The 22895-nt window shown below is 33.4% G+C and overlaps 1 protein-coding gene across 1 annotated transcript; it reads right to left on the bottom strand.

Moving 5' to 3' along the window:
* Window positions 1–346: 346 nt before the first annotated feature.
* LOC116001019 (serine/threonine-protein kinase RIO1-like) lies at window positions 347–10906 on the bottom strand. The gene is made up of 12 exons (XM_031240920.1): window positions 10508–10906; window positions 9463–9591; window positions 8408–8500; window positions 8232–8311; window positions 7368–7481; window positions 6788–6861; window positions 2268–2344; window positions 1681–1764; window positions 1487–1579; window positions 1264–1371; window positions 1103–1174; window positions 347–967 (listed from the first exon to the last, which is right to left on the bottom strand). The coding sequence occupies exons 1-12, from the start codon at window positions 10826–10828 to the stop codon at window positions 548–550; spliced, it is 1665 nt and encodes a 554-aa protein (XP_031096780.1). The 5' UTR covers window positions 10829–10906; the 3' UTR covers window positions 347–547.
* Window positions 10907–22895: the final 11989 nt, after the last annotated feature.

Below are 22895 nucleotides of genomic sequence, written 5' to 3'. Positions count from 1 at the left end.
AATTGTGAATATAGAATTCTAAAATTGTGAACATGAACTCAGATCCACCTTGCAAGGTGGGCCCGAGTCCATAGCATAATTTGCCTAATTTGAGTGATTGGGCTAGTATAATACTCCCTCCCCCGAATTGGATGTCTCATTTAATTTTTGCACGCTTTTTAAGAAATTAAAATAAATGTAATGCACTTTCCAATTATGCCCCAACTTTCTCACTTTTAAAAATAAAAGCAATAAAGAAACAAAGGTCATAAGAGTAAATTAGAAAAAGTAGAATGATGCGATGTTCAATTTTAAAAAGAGGACAACATTTTGGGACAAACTAAAAATGAAAGTAAGACATGTAAAATGGGACATAAAGTGTACCTTATATTCTATCAACTTATTTTATGGGTTTGGTTCTCATACAATATCATATTATATGCGAGATTTTTAAAAGAAAAAAATTACGTAGTATATAAGATTATACATCACTCAAACTAACATTAACTACATCGAACTGCTGCTTCTCATCTCAAATAAATTGGAGGAATGGGCTGTGATCGACTAGCTAGCGATACTTCTTGGCCTTAGCCAACTTTTTCTTTTTCTTCTTCACAGCTTTTGGCACTTTATGTTTACGAGCTTCCCTCTTCTCTTCCTTAACCTTCTTCTTGTTCTCCTTCCTGGCAGCTTTTCTTTCCAATGATGTAGGTTTGTCGCTGCTGCTTTCTTCCTCAGAATCACTAGAACCACCACTACTACTACTACTCTCAGTTTCATCGCTTTCAGTCTCCGAATTATTCTCCAATAATTTGTTCTGCTCAGCTGCTGCTGCATCGGGAGCCTCTCTCTTTTCTGCTGTAGAGAGCACTTGCTTCAGCCCTGTTATGGTTTTGTAGTACAGATCTCCAGTGTCCTCGCCACTAACAATACGTTGCACATCTGCCTCAGCGTTTTTCACAGTATCTAGCGTTTTTGGAATAAATGACTGCAACAAAAATACTAATAATCATGCCACACTTGTGGTGTTGTTCTCTAAAATTATCCCCAGATATTAAAGATTTGTATATGAAAAGAGCTGATTAATTCTAATTTTAATTCTAAAGCACAAAAAAAAACCAACCTGAATGAATACGGAGTCAGCAATTTCATCCTCTGCGCTCACTTCACCTCTAGCCAAAATCTTTTGTTGAACCTGAATCACATTGAGATCCAGACGTCTAGAAAATAACTAATTTGATTTATTTTTTATTTTTTATTGCAACAGCATCTAACATTTCATACCTCTTCCAAATAAGTATCCACCGAATCATCATCAATGGTAGGATCAACAATAAAATCAAACAATTCTCTAATTGTCATGACACCTACTCCATGCTTTCTGAAGAAATCCTACATACCACACCACTAGCTCTTCGTAATCCAGCATATAACTAAACTAGTTGCAGTTATACACAAATCATGAACATTATTAGCATAAATGCAATAGCTGAAAGGGCGAACTCACAGACACATGAACACAATCTTCCCTTAAAAAATCAAGCGCATGGGGATGGTCAAGATCAACTGCTTGTGAAACATCGATGATATACAAGTGACCCTGCAACATCACAAAAATTATTCAAATGTTGGCATACACCAAATAAAATGATAAAAAGCATCACTATACAGTTCAGTGAAGTGAAGGGAGAGAAGGATTACCTCAAGATAGAGTATGTTATACTCACTTAGGTCACCGTGCACCAACTTGCATTTCTGATGCAGTTTTCGCATTGCCATAATTATCTGGCAGAGGTGCAAAAAAACTTCGATAATGTCAAAACAGCAGCCTTTTCTAATATATAGAGTCAGCATTTTTTTTCTAGTAGAAAGGTTGAGAACTCTACTGAATCATTCACATTGAGCGTGCCAGTGTGGGCTCTGATTAGTGCATAAAGTCCTATAGAGAGAATTTTTTTTATTCATACCTCAAACCTGCAACACCCAAATTGCACTACAGCACAAGGATTCCACCCATTTATAGAAGCACTCACCAACATTTATATACAGAGGAAAGGCTGTACACTGTTAATTTTATTAATTTTTTTTATACGGCTCTACATCATATTCATGATGTGAATCAAGTTAATTATTTCCACCAGGTAGCTACAGTTCAAGGACAAAAATTGAATGCCAAGTTCTTCACAAGTTATAAAGCAAATAAAAGCAACAGAATGTTGGGAAAAGTACCTTTTATGATCAAAACAAATAGTGACAAAAGTCTACTATATAAAGAATAAAAAACTGACCTCCACATAACCTTCACGCAACTTGTCAAGAGGTAAACCGGCATCCTTAAGTCTAGGTGCTGCCCAACCTCCTCTGCCTGTAGAAAGGTGTTCTTAGAATAATACATCAAATCAAAAGAGGATATTTGTGAAATTGTTGGCAAAAGAATTTTAGAAGCCTTGAATTGTAGAAATGCAGAAAACTTGAAATAGCTTCTCTACTTTTTTTTTAGTACAAATTTTATTAAGTCCATCAAGGGGGTGCAACCCATATTCACCATATCAAAAGAATACTCTAGGAAGCAATCTCCACAGACTCAACCCCATTGAAAACTAGCCAGAAGTTGACCCACCCAAAAAGCTCAAACAATAGCCTCTCTCTACCAATGGAAATCCTACTGCAACTCCAAAAACTAAGAATACCCACTCCTTGTTCCAACCCATTTGAGCTTTTCTTTCCTTATATTTGTAATCTACCTGTCATTCCAACTCCTTGAACTCTCCCCAGCTTTGACATATCTTTCTTGTCATTACCAATATTCTACTTAGAGTCACCCTTAGCAATTAGCCATCATTTGCTCCTCACTTCCATTTACCTCCAACCCAAGGGCAGTGCCCAGAATCCACAGCATATACTTTGGATATGCTGACTAAGCTTCTGAGTTGCTATCCCACACCACAGCCTAATCACTAGAAGAGAAACATCAGTCTTCATCCCCATGTGAGGTCAACCCATTTCTTAAAGCATCCTGCACCATTTGTGCCTGTAGGAATACGATATCTTTCACAAAGTTGAAATCAGGTTGCAGCCCCCTACTCTTATGCACAATCTTGAAGAATTATTTCAACCTAAGTATCCTGCAAATAGACAAGGAAATGGCTGGATCCTTCAGCATGCCCATGAAGACCAGAGACCTGCCTTTCCTTTTCCTTTGCAACAGAAGACTGATACATGCTAGGGTTGTTGGAATCTTATTTCCTCTTGGATGACCTGCAAAGCCTCTCTGTGGAAGAGGGCTTGGGCAGCTCTCAAACTCAAAGTCCATCTAGAGCTGGCCAAAGAGAAATAGTTGCACCTGCTTAAAAAGTAGCTTTAGATAAAATAGGGCCACGAGCCTATTAAGGTTTTTGAAGCGTTTCAAACTGAGTAGAAAGCCTCTCACATGCCACAACATTTGATCCTAAAAAAAAAACCACTCTTTGCTGGTTCCAATGGTTAAGCTAACAAAGCTTCTGGTTCTGACCACCAGAAAACCGAATTTTCTACTCCTATACTCTTTAATTCCCTTACCATTGTAACTTCCACCGGTGAGCTTTAGAAACTTTCCCCTCATTCCAAAACTTGATTTTAACATGGAGGACATCCTTCCACACCAGACAAGAAGACTCTAAGGCTGCCGTTTGAGTTACAATTAACAACCATTTGTAAGTTACTAAGTTTGTGTAACCCAGATATCTCTCATCTTCATGTAAGAAGCATCAAATCTCCACTAACACACCTAGCCAGCCCTCTCCAACTAGAGTCAACTACACAGTAATGATTTTTTCTATTTCCAGTGCTACCTAACAAGACTTCTCCAAACTTCCTCCACAATGGCACCCTCCATGTTCTGGTCTTAGACAAGAGCCCACTAATCCAATCTATTTCAAACCTATGTCAACAGCTGTTCTGAACACCCTACTGCTTTCCACCCTACCAGTCTTGCAAAAATCCGACCTAGGCACCCATTAATCGGCGCTAGGCGCCGGCCGGCCGCCTAGCATATCACCATAATCAATGGTCTAGGCGCTAACCTCCTAGGCACTGACTAGGCCGCCTAGACGCCGATTAGCTATTGTTCATTTTTTTTTAAATGGATTATTTAACTCAAAACGACATCGTTTTTGAACGAAATAACCCCAAATAACACTAGATATTTTTTAGGTTAATATTTAATATTTTAGTATTAACTACTAAAGTATTAAATAATTTATAACTATTACAGGGCGTTTGGTTGAGAAGAGGGAATTAAGGGGGGAAAAAATTGTAATTCGGTGGAATTGCAATTCAATAAATAAAGTAAGAATTGAAATTACAGTGTTCGGTATGCAGAAATAGGAGTACAGGTAATTGAAAGGTAAGAAGCGACAAAATGACTAAAATGCCCTTATGTTGTAGTAAATTAGTAATAGTAGTAGTAATTGTAATAGCAATAGCAATAGCAATAGTAATAATAATAATAATAATAATAATAATTCATTCAAATAATAATAATAATAATTCTTTCAAAATAATAATAATAATAATAATAATTCTTTCAAATTTTAAAAAAAAAAAAAAAAAAAAAANAAGTATCCTGCAAATAGACAAGGAAATGGCTGGATCCTTCAGCATGCCCATGAAGACCAGAGACCTGCCTTTCCTTTTCCTTTGCAACAGAAGACTGATACATGCTAGGGTTGTTGGAATCTTATTTCCTCTTGGATGACCTGCAAAGCCTCTCTGTGGAAGAGGGCTTGGGCAGCTCTCAAACTCAAAGTCCATCTAGAGCTGGCCAAAGAGAAATAGTTGCACCTGCTTAAAAAGTAGCTTTAGATAAAATAGGGCCACGAGCCTATTAAGGTTTTTGAAGCGTTTCAAACTGAGTAGAAAGCCTCTCACATGCCACAACATTTGATCCTAAAAAAAAAACCACTCTTTGCTGGTTCCAATGGTTAAGCTAACAAAGCTTCTGGTTCTGACCACCAGAAAACCGAATTTTCTACTCCTATACTCTTTAATTCCCTTACCATTGTAACTTCCACCGGTGAGCTTTAGAAACTTTCCCCTCATTCCAAAACTTGATTTTAACATGGAGGACATCCTTCCACACCAGACAAGAAGACTCTAAGGCTGCCGTTTGAGTTACAATTAACAACCATTTGTAAGTTACTAAGTTTGTGTAACCCAGATATCTCTCATCTTCATGTAAGAAGCATCAAATCTCCACTAACACACCTAGCCAGCCCTCTCCAACTAGAGTCAACTACACAGTAATGATTTTTTCTATTTCCAGTGCTACCTAACAAGACTTCTCCAAACTTCCTCCACAATGGCACCCTCCATGTTCTGGTCTTAGACAAGAGCCCACTAATCCAATCTATTTCAAACCTATGTCAACAGCTGTTCTGAACACCCTACTGCTTTCCACCCTACCAGTCTTGCAAAAATCCGACCTAGGCACCCATTAATCGGCGCTAGGCGCCGGCCGGCCGCCTAGCATATCACCATAATCAATGGTCTAGGCGCTAACCTCCTAGGCACTGACTAGGCCGCCTAGACGCCGATTAGCTATTGTTCATTTTTTTTTAAATGGATTATTTAACTCAAAACGACATCGTTTTTGAACGAAATAACCCCAAATAACACTAGATATTTTTTAGGTTAATATTTAATATTTTAGTATTAACTACTAAAGTATTAAATAATTTATAACTATTACAGGGCGTTTGGTTGAGAAGAGGGAATTAAGGGGGGAAAAAATTGTAATTCGGTGGAATTGCAATTCAATAAATAAAGTAAGAATTGAAATTACAGTGTTCGGTATGCAGAAATAGGAGTACAGGTAATTGAAAGGTAAGAAGCGACAAAATGACTAAAATGCCCTTATGTTGTAGTAAATTAGTAATAGTAGTAGTAATTGTAATAGCAATAGCAATAGCAATAGTAATAATAATAATAATAATAATAATAATTCATTCAAATAATAATAATAATAATTCTTTCAAAATAATAATAATAATAATAATAATTCTTTCAAATTTTAAAAAAAAAAAAAAAAAAAACAAAGAGTATGGGAGGAGGGGCAAAATTGTCTTTACACCAACAATTTGCCCTTCCTCTCCACCGAATTGCAATTCATGGGGGTACCCCATGAATTGCAATTCAACATTTGGAGGGAATTGCAATTCTGCGGAATTGCAATTCCCTCCAACCAAACATTGTAGTTTGGAAATTTACTGATTGCAATTCCTCCCAAACTACGTCCAACCAAACAAGCCATTAGTCTTTAAAAAAATTTTAAAAAAATTAAACAAATTTTTTAAAAATAAAAAATAAAAAAATACACGGGCACCTAGGTGCCGATTAATCGCCGCCTAGGCGCTAGCGTCCCCCGGGCGCCTAGCAATTTTTTCAACCATGCACCCTACAAAACCAATCATCACTATAAAACCCCTGTGATCAAGAACTCATATATAATTTTGCTGAAGCATGTGAAGGATCCTTTCATGCAGAATGGATCTCATATATAAAGTAGGGCTCTAAAGAATTTCGGTTTCTTTGCAATTTTCAGTTAGGTTATAATCACAGATCACTGCCAAGTAAAATTTCTACAGCATTGCCCAATAAACATAAATCAAATCAAATCAAACTATACCTTTCATAAGACAGAGATATTAGATGGTAGCCATTGGAAACATATTCAAAATCAGCTTCCACCTCTTCATGAATACTGTTTAATATAGTTCTTATTCTATTTACATAATGAGTGAATTTTGAAATGCATATATACACACTGTACCTATGAATTCCATAACCAGAACATGCAACCTCAAAAGAAGTGGAGTTGGGCACCTTATTCCAGCTGCCTTAAGCCTGCAGTCGCAGAAGCACTTTTAGTAAATGAATCATTTAAGGAAATAAAAGGAGTTAGATTTTCTGATATAGAAGGAATGATACTTTTTCCCTGAAAGTACAGTATGGCCCATAACTAGCGACTAAAAGCTTTACAAAGGCATCCAAATGGAACTCAGAAGCACCCAGGCTGTGGCATGTGGGTAGGTTCTCAGTAATCCCAGCAGGCCATGTTGGTGTTCATCCCACTCGAAATATTTCTTGGTACGGTAGGCCTCTATTTTCCCCTTAGGAGGTCTCACATTGCACTGCTCCCTAAGTTCAAAAATGGCACTAGCAGAGTAGCAGATATGGATCGGGGTTAACTGGGGATTTTAGGCATACATTGACACCTTGACAATTAATGCTTAAGTAACCTATCAACACTACCAATTTATGTGCCAAAAGAGAGAGAGAGAGGCATAAAGGAAAGCAATAAGAGAAGTAACAAGATAGATTCAAGATGGGAAACATGAATATTTCCTTACCTCATTAGATTCCTCATTTCTTTCTCAGCCCATGTCTTAACCATTTTCCGGGGGTTATGCTTGCAATATCCATATCTGAACCGATAGTCACCCTGAACATAACGATCTCTATCCCTGAAGTGAAAAGAAACCATAGCATAATTAATTAGAATGCTTGGTAAATAATGGAATTTCAAGGAAATTGAAATGTATAAAGCACAAAGTACAACAACAACAACAACAACAACAACAAAGGAGCATGATAGTATTATCTCTTCCTTTTACATTATTATTTTATTTTCTCAGTATTCTTGCCACATTTCCATCTTTCCCTTATTATTTTTGGTGCGTGAGTGGATTGGTTTGTGGGAGGGTTGTTTTGTGGTCATATTTTAAATAAACTGACTACTAAACCAACATACATGTGCATAAGACTCAGGTAATTTTCAGATTTCAACTAGTGTGTTAGACACCACTTATGGTCAAATCCAACTTGCAAGGATCCTTGAACTCTGACTTAACAGTGAACACTTGGCCACTATACTAAGCCAACCTTCTATACCACTAGTTCCACAAAAATCACAATTAATTTTAAATATGATATCAATCGCCATATGCACTACATCAAATGATTATCTTTCAATTATTACATAATGCATGATATTTCCTTCAGAATTTCAAAAGAATAAAATTAAAAGCACAGCATGATATAGATGTCAAAAGTAAATGCTGGCAATCCTTAATTTGCTTCGACATGTGTAAAGCAAGCCATTATCCAATGTGAAAAGGCTTTTAATAAAAGTCAACCATAATTATGAAATCAACAGAAAGATAAGATTAATAGAAAGGAACTAAATGCTTAGTTGTAAGGTTATAAGGTTATACTTAAATACAAGGACTGAAGTCTTGTAAACTTTGATTGCAAGTTCCTCCCCATCAGATTTTGAAGCATGGTAAACATTGGCCTATTTGAAAGAGCAGGTAACATCAATCCAAGTGAACAGCTTCCAGGAAAATATAGCCAAAAAGCAAACTTTGCAAACAAAATCACATTGACATACCTCTTTACCAGTTGAAATGCAACCATTGATATCATGAAACACACCACGGTTCAGCATTTTAAACAAAACCATGCGAGTTCTTGGGTCAATTGCCTGAAAAAGAAAAGATATCTTAGCAAGAAGTACTCAAGTATTAACATCCTTGATAATATGGGCATTTACTTAATGTAAATGCTCAGTGAGACATATACACACAATAAGTGGTACATCAAAGTATGGGCCTTTTCTGTGGAAAAATTGTTTAGCTAGCCAGATTATCTTGACCCAAAAATCTAAAAATGTTGATTGAAAAACAAATGAAACAAAGCAGAGGGTGAAGTGATGCAAATCCTGAGGAAGATTGAAGGTCAAAAAGGAGGGATATGCCAGAAGTGGCACAAAAATTGAAGCAGAGGTAGGTAATAATAAAATAAATATTTTCCAACTATGGCCAAAATGCACAGAGAATCATGAAGTTTCAATCTTGAAACAAAGGAACTGAACAAATTGAACAACCCATAGAATGTGATCTACTGTTAACCTCTCTACAGATTATAAAGAGAAACTGATTTTCATTTCCATGTAGGCATTCAATTTGTATTTGTACTGAAAACTTGAAGGCTTTTCAGGTAAACTGAATACAATGGAATCCCATTGTTTTTTGCACATACTCGTTCTATGCCTTCTCTTTCAAAAGTTTTATATACTTTCGCTACTAAGGAGTGAGGAGCTATATGATACTCACTCTATGAGTCTATGCCTTCTCTTTCAAAAGTTTTATATACTTTAGCTACTGAGGAGCTATATGCTACTTGCAAGTATGGACTGAAATCTTTTGATTTATAGATTTATCACGACTTACAGATGTAATAACAAAATGAAGGAGTTCCAAAACAATTAGAATTATTGTGACTTTCAGATGTAGCACTGTAGCAGCACTGCATGTCAAGAAAAGAAGCACAAATACGGAACTCACTAATCAAAGTATTAGGGAAAATTATCATTGAGAATCTATTTTCATTACTGACAGCATAGGATTATAAAATTTTCGCTACATCATAAATTGGGTACATTACCTGTTCAACAGTTGCACGGTCTGCTTTGTCAGTGGTTTTAGTTTTACCAATGGCCATCTCACGAACACTTTCACGAATTTCAGTTGTTACGGAGTTTGACATGCCAAAATTGATCCTTCCTTCCCATTCCTGTGATCGACAGCAACTCAAGCACATTTCAGTATTTAGCAAGTTACATGTTTCAAAGGCATAATTATCAAAACTTTTAGCAATAATAGTATCTTCACAAGTCAACTTTCCTCCCTTTACTGCATATGTTTCCAACTTTAGATTCACTCAATTTTACTCAGTGGTTACAGTAATGAAGAAACTGAGGAAAACAGGCTTTGCATTTTACAAGTTCTTGCACATATCACTGTTCCTATAAGAACAGCAGAAAAGCAGGTTGTACTTCCTTTTCTAAATAATCCTTTTCAGTCTTACTCACTACAAAAAGATTGTAAAGGATTTGACTTTGTGGAAATGAAGGGCATGCAGATGCATATTATGGCCCCCTGAGGCCCTGATCCACCATGTGCATCAGTGCATCCACAATAAATGTTCATAGTAGTTGTGGGTGATCTTCATCAAAATTGTGAGAGATGTTCACTTTAAAGTTTAAAGTTAAATGCTTTTGAAACAAACTTTCATTGACTTTGAAATAATGCTAGTCATGTTTGTAACAAAATTTCATCCAAAAATTGTTCATTGTTTTTTATGTAAATATTCATGCATGGATGTTTTCATTGACTTCAAAGCATTAAGCTCACTAAAATTCAGAGGGTACACCAAGCTTGGTGCACCTGGTCACAGTCTACCAAATAGACACAAATAGGAGTCAAATCAAATCTTATTTTTTTTTCGTCTTTTGATGAGCAAATTCACTAAATATAAGAAAATTCGCATCAATAAATTCGAAGTGGATCTTTTCCCTGATTTGACTAGAAAATCCAATGTTTTAAATAATTAATTAGCATACCAAATTCACGTAAAATATAATATAAATTGCATTATCTTTCTATTATGATTATAAAATTACAATTCAATAAGAATTATGATTACCTACCTCCAAAGGGGAAGCTTTGATGCGATTAGCAAACTTCTGGGTGCGATTGGAGAGGGGTTGAAGGGATGAATTGTTGGGTCGAGAGTGAATCCCTCCGTAAGCATTGGGTCGTCTACCACTTGATTGCAGAGTGAAACCTCCACCACCACCGCCGCCAATGCCGCCTTCCGAACCATCCCTAGCATCCAAGTAATCCAAGGCGCCGCCGATTTCCTCGTCGGAAGAGGACCATGATTCCTCTTCTTCTTCATTGACTTCCTCCTCTAAATACTCGAATTTGTTAATGGCTTCATGTTCAGTTTCTATTACTGAGCCTGGCATTTCTCTGCAGAATTGTGAAGCTGATTTGGCTGCAGAATTAGGACTTAGGAGGCGGAACCCCTCTGGCCCTTCACATAAACCCGTCAGTCTCTACGAACTGAAAAGGCCTATTGGGCAGAGCTAACCTTACATACTTAGGCCTATTGAAAGTAGCCAAATTCTGGGCCTGGGCCTGTCTCGGGTACTGAAAAGACGCTTATTAGGCAGAGCTAATTTATATACCAGGTGAAAAATTACATCTTTAGTTCCTGAGTTATAAACAAGTTCCTATTCTTTTTTTTTTAATCCTTAAGTTATGACATTATCTTAGGTTAATTCCTCGGTTAAGTGAAGTGACGAGTTTGATCCCCGACGTTAATATTTCGTCTGGAGTTAACGCAAAACTTAAAAATAATTTAATAATAGATAGGTAAAATAGAAATTACAAATTATAATCCCATTTTTATGTTAAAACTCATTGTGTAACAATCGTTCTTTTCTTCTTATATCTACATTCGAAGGTCTTCTTCTTCTCTAAGCATTGACGTCTCAAATTCTTCCACTTTTAATTTGCAAAATTCACAGGTAAGTTGTTTCTCTATTTTATATGTTTAAGTAAATAATCGAAATATCCTGGGGTTATGTTAATCCGAGGAAAAGATACCAAGATTGTCTACGTTATGGAGTAAGTTTTTTTATTTGTCAAAAATTTGTAATTTAAGTTGTTTTTTTATAAATAGAATTGAAATATTGAAATTTGATTTTTCATAAAAATGGGAGTACAATTTCTTCGTTGATTACATAAGTAATTTAGGACTTTTGTCGATTTCGAGGGAAAGTATTTTGGCTAAGTCTGTACAAGGGAGAAACAAGAGAAACAAGTTATATTGCAGTTTTATTAAAGAATTTACTTCTTAACCCTTAAATTAACTCTGTCAATACACCAATAACGCTAGGGATCAAACTCGCCACTTTATTCATAGCGGAGCGACTAAAAATGGATATGGTAATAACACAGGGACTGAGTCATCACTACGATTATAACTTAGGGACCAAACTCATCATTTTCTGTAAATTAGAGGTGGTCAAATTATGAACATGGGCCGATCTTGGGCCTAGGCCTCTTGTGGGCCGGTCTTAGGTTAAACAAGGAATTTTTTATTTATTTATATATAATATAATTATAAATTCACTTTTTTATTTGAAATGAGATTTGAACCTTGACCTCATAATTAACATTTAACAACTAAAATTATTTCTAATTAGGTAACTTGACTAACTTCAACCTTTTGAAATTTGAAATAATAATGCTAATATATCTATCTATCTATCTATCTATCTATATATATATATATATATATATATATATATATAGTTATAGTTATAGTTATAGTTATATACACACATACTTTTTAAAGTAAATACTTTTGTTTAAAATAAGATTTTAGCCATTAATCTCAAAATTAATAATAATTTTTTACTAAACTAAAATTTTTTTTAAAGACTTTAACATCATTTGAACTTGTGCTATTAAAAATGTATATAAGACTTGTAATATTATTTTTTTTTTTGAAAACGACTTGTAATATTATTTGATAACTTATAAATAATACAAATGTATTATAATTGTTAGTGTTTAAAGGTTAGAAACCCTAACTTGTAATTGGTTGAATTATTATGGCAAAATTAGATATGTTAAGTCTTGTGTATGTCAGTGAACTAAGTAAATACCTGATCAAGCAGACACTACGTCAGAGCTTGTGGAAACTAGCTCTTAAACTACACCGCCTATCCGGATTTATCTGATCAAGCAGTTACAACGTATGAGGTGACTTTACAAGAAAGTCCTTATCTCCTAGTACACCTCATAAAGGTAAGACAATAATCTTCCTTATGGAAATATCTTTGAGATTACTTGTCTACCTAAGTTAGAGATATTATTTAAAGAGCGAGTTGATTCAAGAAATTGAGAGACACTACTACAAAAGATAGTTTTGACATTTTGAATCACTGAAAAACTCTCTCAACGATCTAAGAAGGATACTCTGACATATCTCTTTCTCAAGACTTATTATCTAAAGTTTTACGAAGAAAAACTTGAGAAGAAAACTCTGATGTTGAATTTGTGGACAAAAGACCATGCAGTTGTGGGACAGTGTAGAGTGAGTCAGTGAAGCATATTGCAACAGAGCAACTCTTCAAGAAGGGATTTCTTGGACTTCTGATTGCATAGATCTCCAACTTCAACGATCTGCTATAACCATTACAGATTGGGTACAAATTGTGTGGGGAACACATTGGGTGAGATCGTTTCTCTAACTTTCTTCTAGACCATGTACTGGGTGAGATTATTGCTTTGATTTTGAATCTGATGGAAGTAGTGATAGTAGCGGAAGTGGTGAAGGGGCTGATTATTGGTATGGTTCAAATGATTCCGAAGAATATGTCCCACCGGTTGCTCGTGCTTCGCCATCGACAACATCTCAGTTTACATCATATGGCCATCGATCAGATACGCCGGAATGGTACGATGATATCGATGAGTACAAAAAAACTTTACATTCTCATAGTTCGTCCATACAAGTTGGAATGTTTTTTGGAAGTTACCCAGAATTAAAGAATTTGGTAGCACTTCACAACCTTGCAGCCCTTGCTCAGCACCGACATTTCAAGACCGTGTTTAAGCAAGAAAAATATTGGAAGGCCACATGTTTATATCCTGATCAGTGTACGTGGATGATTACTACGAGTGAAGTTCCAATTGTAGGGCACTGGATTGTTAAAAAGTTCAAGGATAAGCACACCTATCGTGTGGATTACAGCGAAGGCGCGGAAGACTACCTCCTTACTAGTCAAGTCATTGTGGATTTAATTTTGCCAAAAATTGAAGAGGATCCGAAGTACAAAATCAAATATGTCCAACAAGATGTAAAGGCCAAATGGGTTGTTGATGTTGATTACAAAAAGGCTTGGTATGGCAGAGTGCGCGCTTTGGAAACATTGTATGGGAAGTGGGAAGAGTCCTACAACGTACTTCCGCAAATGTTACTGGCTTAACATCAAACAAACCCCGGCATTGTTATTGATATTGTTGCCAACCCAAGTGGTACTCCAAACGAGTATCAATTTAAGTACGCGTTTTGGGCATTTAAACCCGCAATTGACGGATTCAAATATTGTCTGCCCGTTCTTACAATTGATGGTACTCATTTGTATGGAAAGTATGGAGGCCACTTACTGCTAGCAGTTTCAATGAATGCAAACAAAGAAATTTTTCCAATTGCATACTCAATCGTTGATGGTGAAACCGGAGACAGTTGGACTTGGTTTTTGAAATTGTTGGCACAACATGTGTTTGGTGATGTTGAATACATATGTATTATATCCGATCGACATGGTGGCATTGACGTTGCGTTTCGTGATCTGCCTGAATTAAGCGAGCCTCGAATACAACGACGGTATTGTCTAAGACATCTTAGATCAAACCTAATGACGAACTTTAAGAACAAGACGTTAAAAACATTGGTTTGGCAAGCAAGTTGTGCTTTTGATACCAGGGCATTTGAAGCAACAATGAAGAAAATACGCGCAATTGACAATGGGGCGTATAATTATTTGAATTCAATTCCTCCGCGCTATTGGGTTATAAGTCACGATGGTGGTTTTTGACACGGTTTAATGACGACCAACAGTTCTGAATCATTCAATAACAGCTTGAAGGGTTGTCGTATTTTACCGGTGTCTACATTGGCTAAAGTAACATACGAAAAACTAGCTTTATAGTTCGCACAACGGCGAACACATAGATTACAAATGCAACAAGCTGGTTTAAAATGGCCTCGTAGAATTGTTGATAACATGTTAAAACGGCAAAGTCACAAATAACGAGCACGTGTTAAACGTCATGATGATGTGCAGGGTATTTATTCTATTGCAATTGAGGGAATGGTAAATGCTTTCGGAAGGCCAATAAGTGTAATTTATATATAGTTACATCCTTTACTTATTAGTAATGAGTTTTGCGTCACATGATTTAGATTCTAGTGTTATAATTTTTTTTACGAAGATGAAAGTTTATATCACAAAATTTTATATCAATAACTGTAATTTATATATATTTCAATAAACTTCAAAAATTAAAATATAAACAACAAAGTACTAGTTATTGCAAAAAATTAAGAAATTGAAAGAATAAATGATTTATTGATTTTCATATATACAGTTATATTATGGGCTTCTCTGATATAAAATACGTATTACATTGTTGGCGGGCAGGCTTATTATAAACAAACTTTATCGTGATGGCGTGTTTTACAACATAATTCGTCCGATTAAACCTGTAATTGGACGAAATTATATATATTTGAATGAAAGTAATGGATCATCTCTGCAAAAGACATGATCATTTCTTTCATGCAAATATATTATTACTATTTTTTTTTATAATTTCGTGAAATATATTTATTTAAATAAATAAATATATGTCGCGAATTTTAATTGAAATTCGGAGACCATTCGCGAATTTTAATTGAAATTCAACTTGTCCCTCCATAATTTGTATCTGCAAAACGAAAAAATATCCAGAAGTCGAGGACAAATTAAATAAGCAATCTCCAACCCTAAAACGCAAACTAACATACTCATATAAATCTATATATTCTCACCGTTTTTTCTTGATTTTTCCCATAGCGGTCTGAAATATATATAAAAACTTTTCAATAACTTGTGCGTCTTTAGGAAGTGATGCTACCATATGAACAATGCATATATTTTGTTTGTGCTGTAACAAAATCGTCTAACCAGAACTATTTATAGGTAAATGTGGTGAGCTTTGATGATGATTTGACGCATCCAGAAACACTTTACCACTAAAACGCAACTGGCAATTTAGTTCTTCTGGTCCAAGCATATGTCACAGATGAATGCAACTGGCGTTTGTGCTCTTCTGGTCGATAGGTGAATGCATATGTCACATGCGTTGTTCTGCGTTTAGATCCGTGCAATAATATAAAATAATGCACTGGTTTTTATTTGATGTGGTGTTCAATTCATTGGAAACTTTAATCCTTGCAAGTCATGGTGTTTTGTCATAAGAATAAAATAAAAATTAAAATAAAAAATTGTGGTTGTCTATGTCTCACCGCCTGGGCAATTGAGACTCTCAATTCAATTGATTTTGGCCACTGAGAAATTCCTTACTGTGTTCATTGTTTTGTATTGCCTTTGAGGAATTGATCTGTACAATTGAGAGTGGCTTTGAGTATCAAATTAATATGTATTGCCACACTACTACATAATTTTTGGCCAAACTCCAAGTTAATGCAGAATTTATTTACGCATGCCGTCTCAGTCATTAGATATATTCCGAGATTATAAATAGGTTACATTATATCACAAAATTTTATATTTCAATAACAGTAATTTATATATACATGAATTAACTTTCTTCCTATTTTATGTTTAAATTTTTTTTATTACGATGCTATGTCCGACTCCTATTTTTAGAAGGTAAAAAGCGTTGATCTCATAAAATTATTATTGGAATGTTATTTTTCATTTAGATTAATAAATTCAGCTCATAAAATTAATACAATGAGTTTATCAATAGTTGAATGTGAAAAATAAAGTATTCGTAGAAATATAAACATAAAAGTATGTATATATATATATAGTTCAATGGCCCGTTTATAAGCCCTAAATCTTAATTTAATTAAGTGCCACATATACTATTAATTTTATCAAGTCATGTTTGGACTTGCCATTCATGATTTTCTTTATCTAAGTTTTAAATCGCTTATGTCCTCTCCAAAATGAAACTATTACAAATAACGTTGGATATCGAAAGATATAACATGATCGCGCACATTAATATCTAAAAAATCATTATCGTAAAGCAAATGTAACTGTATATCATATCATAAATTTGTACATGTACAGCTTTTTGTTGGAGTCAGTAAACAAAATATTACAAACTGTCTTAATATAAAAAAAAAATAACTCTATTTTACTCTTATTAAATTAAATAAATTAGTAGCTACAACAAAAAATGATACATATGTATTTGTTTAATTTAGAATTATGTGTCTACAATATCTTTATTTGAAAAAATTATTTATTATCAAAAAATTAAATTAAATAAGAGAAATAATTTCATTAGTTATATTGTCTTTATTTTCTCTCATGCAAAGATTATTTACATTCAAATTTATCAATTGATATTCATTACATTGTACATTATCTTATTTTTACAATATCTTGTAATTAAATATCAAGTTATAGTACAAAATAATTTTATATATTTATTTACCAAGTATTTTATTAATACTATGAAAAAAAATTTAAAATAATTTAAAGCTAATTATATTAACTACTTGGGGATTGGTTGACAAAGAGAGTACTCAAATAATAGCCCAACAAATTGAAGTGGAATCACTCTATTTTACTCTTATTGAATTAAATAAATTAGTAGTTACACCAAAAAATGATACATATGTATTTCTTTAATAACATGAAAAAAATAAAAAAGAATAGTTTGAAACCAATCATATTAATTACTTGGAGGATTTGTTGACAATGAAAGTACTCAAATAACCCATTACCCAACAAATTAAAGCGAGAAACTACCTTTTAATATCTTTGGAATACATAATATTTTAGATTTTCAAATTTTTATTAATTTATTTAATCTTTTTTCTTAAACTAGGGATTTCTTTATCGACAATAATTCATTCAACAATAATTGTTGAACCAAATGAACCTCAAGCAGAACACCTAAATGAAAGTCCATAGCTCCTATATCAAAATCTCATTGCATGACGTTGTCATCTATGCTACCAACAATATGCGAATTGCAAATAACACACTACCAACAAAAAGGAAGAGAACAAATAGTAAAGATGAAGACAATGACAATGTTACTCAAAAGAGAATTAAGAACCACTTAGAAAAATTCAAATTAAAAGTAGTATTTATTTAGACTATCATTTTTAGACCAAATATTTAGACTATTGATTTTACAAGGTTGCAAACATTTATTTTAGTAATAATTATAATAAATTTTTTATATTATCTTGGATTCATATCCTTTGAGTTAGATATTTAAATAAAAAAATTCGAAATTCAATTACCATGTATAAACTTCTCCTATATAATCTTGCATTGATATACTTTCAAATATTTATTTAAATATAAACATTGGGCATTAACTCATTCGCGCAATACGCGTATAAAACTAGTATAAAATAAAGCTTAAAATAAATATAACTTAAGATAAATAAAACTACTTTATTATAAGATCAATCTAATTTTTTTTGAACGATAGACTGCATTAATAAACATTAGAAACAATTACAACAAGGTTCAATGGAATGTAAAGCCATTTCATACAATCTGACATAGAACCAAATTTTCTAGCTACGCTAATAAAATTTAGATTCACAAACTGTGTTACAACAGAGTTTTGATCTTTAGAGAACCTTAAAACTTTTCTGAAATAATTGATGGTCTTGCCGAATGTAGACAAGTAGACCTCTGGATGGAACCACTTGCAAACCACCTAATAAGTCTTTATCTTCGTACTAAATTAAGTATAAAAATAGTGCTTATCAAAATCCTCACACTAATCATTTGCTTGTCCTCAAACAAAAACATTATTCAAGAAAACCTAGATATGTAAAAACTCATAACACTTCATGAACATTGGTATCAAACACACTATAAATACTTAGCTAGCAATTTATTTGAAAATGGAGTAAACTAAATAACCAAGCCCTCACGGGAATATCACTCATGACTCACAAGTGTTTGAAGGGTGTGTAAATTTCACTCAAATCAATTCCTATAGAAATGTTCTACTATAGGCTTGCATATCTTTTCATCCTCCACTACAAGATAACATGCATGACCAAATCATAAGTACTTTCTCCAAGGTTGTAATGGGGGTTAAGGCAAAGGGAAGGAAATATTTGGAAAATTAGTTCAAAAAGCCTTCAAAACTAGAGGAGCATGATTGAATGAACTAACTCAAAAATAAAGACCAAATAAACTCAATCTCTCTTGTTATTTTGATAGTTCAACTCCAACCAAATAAACGATCACATCTCATAAGACCACAAACTATTCATACCTTATTCAACATGAATACTAATAACAACCAAAAATGATAATTTCATTTTCTCTTTTTTCTCTTTTTTGTGCTGATACTTTTCGTTTTTTTTTCTCTTTTTCTTTTTTTTTTCTTTTTGATTTGATTTGATTTTTTTTTTTTAGAATCTGAAGAAAGGCACTTTCCATCACACATTTCACCCTCTTTAGTTTAGAAATAACCTCAAATTTAGACATCTATATCAACTCATTTTCTTTTTGAAAATACCAACCAAAAAGCTCATAGAACTCCAATGAAAATTATCATTCTTACTCATATAGACACTTTATCAACATCTTTCCACACACTCAATCCTTATGCATTTAACCAATTAAAGTTCCCCTAGTCCTTCAGGCAAGGTTAAGGAAATCATTAATTTAAGGTATGAGGATTATAATGTGTGGTTCAATAAGAACGAAAATACAGTTAACATGCTCAAAGTGGGTGACAAAGGAAAATAATTATGGTATGAATAGACTATTTGGCTAGTGGGGCTAAAAATCAAAGATCGCTTTAATCATATTAAAAATCACGTATGAATCAAATTAGCTTTAAAGAGAATCAAGGCAAGTTCTAGAGATACAAGTCTATGGAAGATATCACACAAGAACAAAATAATTGGACTGAAGTGTCAGTCAAAGGCTCAAATATCTCACAGGTTCATGCTTGCTTAGTTTAGCCACCACCATATCAAACAAAACACTAACTAAATACTCATAATATGCAAGATCAATTATTAAATTATGTTATGAATTTTAGTAAAAATATTATTATTATTATTATTACTATTTTTTTTTGAAAAATTTATTAGGAGATGATGGGTGTCGAAACCAACAAATAATAAATACTTACTCTTATGAATTGTAATAGCGATGAGTAAGGTCGTACCCACAGAGATTGGTTAGACTTATCTTTAGCAATAGATTTAATAAATAATGAAATGGGAATAGAAACTTAAATAACAACAATAAAATGGAAAATGGAAAAAATAATATCAAATAGCAAATAATTATCAAGTAAATGTCAATGGCAAATGGTATCCAACCCAAGGAATAATATCAGTTTAATTCTAACAAGACAAATATTGATATGAAGCCAAACTAACTTTACTCTTTACTAGATTGGTTATGGTTATTAACAAGCTCTAACAACCTGTCTTTCCTTAGTTCGTCGGTAATTAAAACAAGCTCTTTAAATATTTCCCTAGCTAATAAACAACCCTAAACAAGCTCTTAGGATTTAATTTACTAACAGCATTAATCGAATTAGAAAGACTACCAATCCTAGCCAACAAACTTATAAGCTCGGTTTATTTAAGCTAGACTATATATCTTCATAACACAAACTGAAAATCAGTTATAATCAAATTGTGCTATTTGCTACCAACATCAAAACACTTAAACAATTACGGATTCAAGTTTCTGACTAGCAATTTAATAAATTGATAATTGAACAATGAGCCCTATTGCAACAATTAACCAAGCAATAATTTATATAAATATAACAGAAGATATATAGATAGTAAAGTGTAAAGAATAATATAGGTTAAATAAAGCTTACTGGTCTTGTAGAATCAAATTTCAATAATCCTCGAATTGGAAAAATAAGAACTCATCAGTACATCGCAAGGAGTGTTTAAAATATATATTTATATTAATCTCATAAAAGAGACGAACAAAACATACATGTGTTATTTACGTGAGAGACAAAGGAAAAGGAATTTCTAATGATCAGGGGTGATGTCCTGACATTACAATCACACATATTTATATACTAAGCAGGAGCATGAGTTGCGGCTGAATTCTTTGGTTGGCAGCACTCCACGCAATCCTCGTCGCACGTAGCATCGCCGATTCGCACGCAGCAGTCGGAAGACGCGTACAATTTTGATCACGTATTGAAGACTTCGCACGTCGCCGTTGGATTTGGTCATCGCACGCAATTTGCTGCTGCTGTATTATATTCTACGTACAGATTACATAACATAGCAAATTAAAGAAAGAAAATAACCTAAAAGGGATTGTTTAATTAATTTATTTGATCTTGGGCTTTAACAATAAAATAAACAAATAAACTTTGTTGGCAAATTATTGTGTGGACCATGGTCCACACTACTATGTGAACCATAATCAAATGTACATTTTTAAGTTACTAAATGTACATTATTTTTATACTATAAAAACTATAAAAATAATGTACATTTAGTACACAAATAATGTACATCCCCTGAATATAATGTACATTATTTTTATACTGAATGTACATTATTTTTATATTGGATGTGCATTGTTTAATAGTATGGTCCACACAATAATTTGCCAACTTTGTTGTATCAAATCAAATTAGTGGAGTAAAAAGCCCATTTTGATCCACCTAGCCCAAATCTTATTAATAACAAATGCAATATGTTTATTCCTAATGGCCCAAAGTTATTTATTAAACATAATTATTAACATAATTATTATATTAGTATAAAATATAAAATAAAACTTAAAATAAATATAATGTAAAATAAATAAAACTAATTTACTATAAAAATTAATTTAAATTAAATATAAAAATAGTGCTTATCAAAATTCCACACACTAATCATTTGCTTGTCCCCAAGCAAAAACATTATTTAAGAAAACTTGAATTTTTAAAAAAAACTCATAACACTTCATGAACATTGGTCTCAAACACATTATAAATACTTAGCTAGCAGTTTATTTGAAAATGGAGTAAACTAAATAACCAAGCCCTCACGGGTATATCACTCGTCACTCAAAAAGTGTTTGAGGGGGTGTATAAATTTCACTCAAATCAATTCCTATAGAAATGCTCTACCATATGCTTGCATATCTTCTCATTCTCCACTACAAGATAACATGCATGACTAAATCATAAGGACTTTCACCAGGGTTGTAATGGGGCTTAGGGCAAAAGGGTAGGAATTATTTGGAAAAGTAGTTCAAAAGGCGTTCAAAACTAGAGGAGCATAATTGAATGAACTAACTCAAACATAAAGATCAAATGAACCCAAACACTCTTGTTATTTTGATATTTCAACTCCAACCAAATACACTATCACATCCCAATATGACCATAAACTATTCATATCTTATTCTGCAGGACTACTAATAACAACCAAAAATGATAATTTCATTTTCTCTTTTTCTCTTTTTTGTACTGGCTACTTTTCATTTTTTTTTCTTTTGATTTTTTTTTTGTAGAATCTGAAGAAAGGCACTTTCCATTACACATTTCATCCTCCTTAGTGTAGAAACAACCTCAAATAGAAACAACTACATCAACTCATTTTTTTTTTTTGAAGATACCAACCAAAAAGCTCATAAAACTCCAATGACAATTTCCTTATTCTCACTCATATAGACACTTTTGCCAACTTCTTTCCCCACACTCAATCTTTATGCATTTACCCAATCAAAGCTCCCTAGTCCTCTAGGCAAGGTTAAGGAAATTAATTTCAGGGATGAGACTTATAATGTGTGGTTCAATAAGAATAAAATAGAGTCAAAAGGCTCAAAGTGGCTGACAAAGGAGAATAATTACGATATGAACAAGCTATTTGGCTAGTGAGGCTAAAAATCAAAGATGGCCTTAATCATATTAAAATCATGCATGGATCAAATTAGCTTTAAAGAGAATCAAGACAAGTTTTAGAGATACAAGTCTATGGAAGATATCACACAAGAACAAAATAATTGGATTGAAGTGTTAGTCAAAGGCTCAAATATCTCACGGGTTCATGCTTGGTTAGTTTAGCCACCACCATATCAAACAAAACACTAACTAAATACTCATAATATGCAAGACCAATTATTCAATTATGTTATGAATTTTAGTAAAAATACTATTATTTTTTGGAAAAATTTTAGTAGAAAAAGAAAGTTTTTTTTTTTCAATTTGGCGAGAAGAAAATAATCATATCTCTCCCCACACTTA

This window comes from Ipomoea triloba, chromosome 13, assembly GCF_003576645.1.
Source record: "Ipomoea triloba cultivar NCNSP0323 chromosome 13, ASM357664v1".
Classification (NCBI taxonomy): domain Eukaryota; kingdom Viridiplantae; phylum Streptophyta; class Magnoliopsida; order Solanales; family Convolvulaceae; genus Ipomoea; species Ipomoea triloba.
This window is presented reverse-complemented; position numbering and strand designations above follow the sequence as displayed.

What these genes read in the sequence shown, in the direction of transcription:
- LOC116001019 (XM_031240920.1), bottom strand. Translation starts at nt 10,828, where the DNA reads ATGCCAGGCTCAGTAATAGAAACTGAACATGAAGCCATTAACAAATTC. An exon ending in ATAACATACTCTATCTTGAG is followed by an intron (nt 1,580 to 1,680) that starts GTAATCCTTCTC and finishes GTGATGTTGCAG; the next exon opens with GGTCACTTGTATATCATCGA. An exon ending in AAGATTGTGTTCATGTGTCT is followed by an intron (nt 1,372 to 1,486) that starts GTGAGTTCGCCC and finishes TGTGGTATGTAG; the next exon opens with GATTTCTTCAGAAAGCATGG.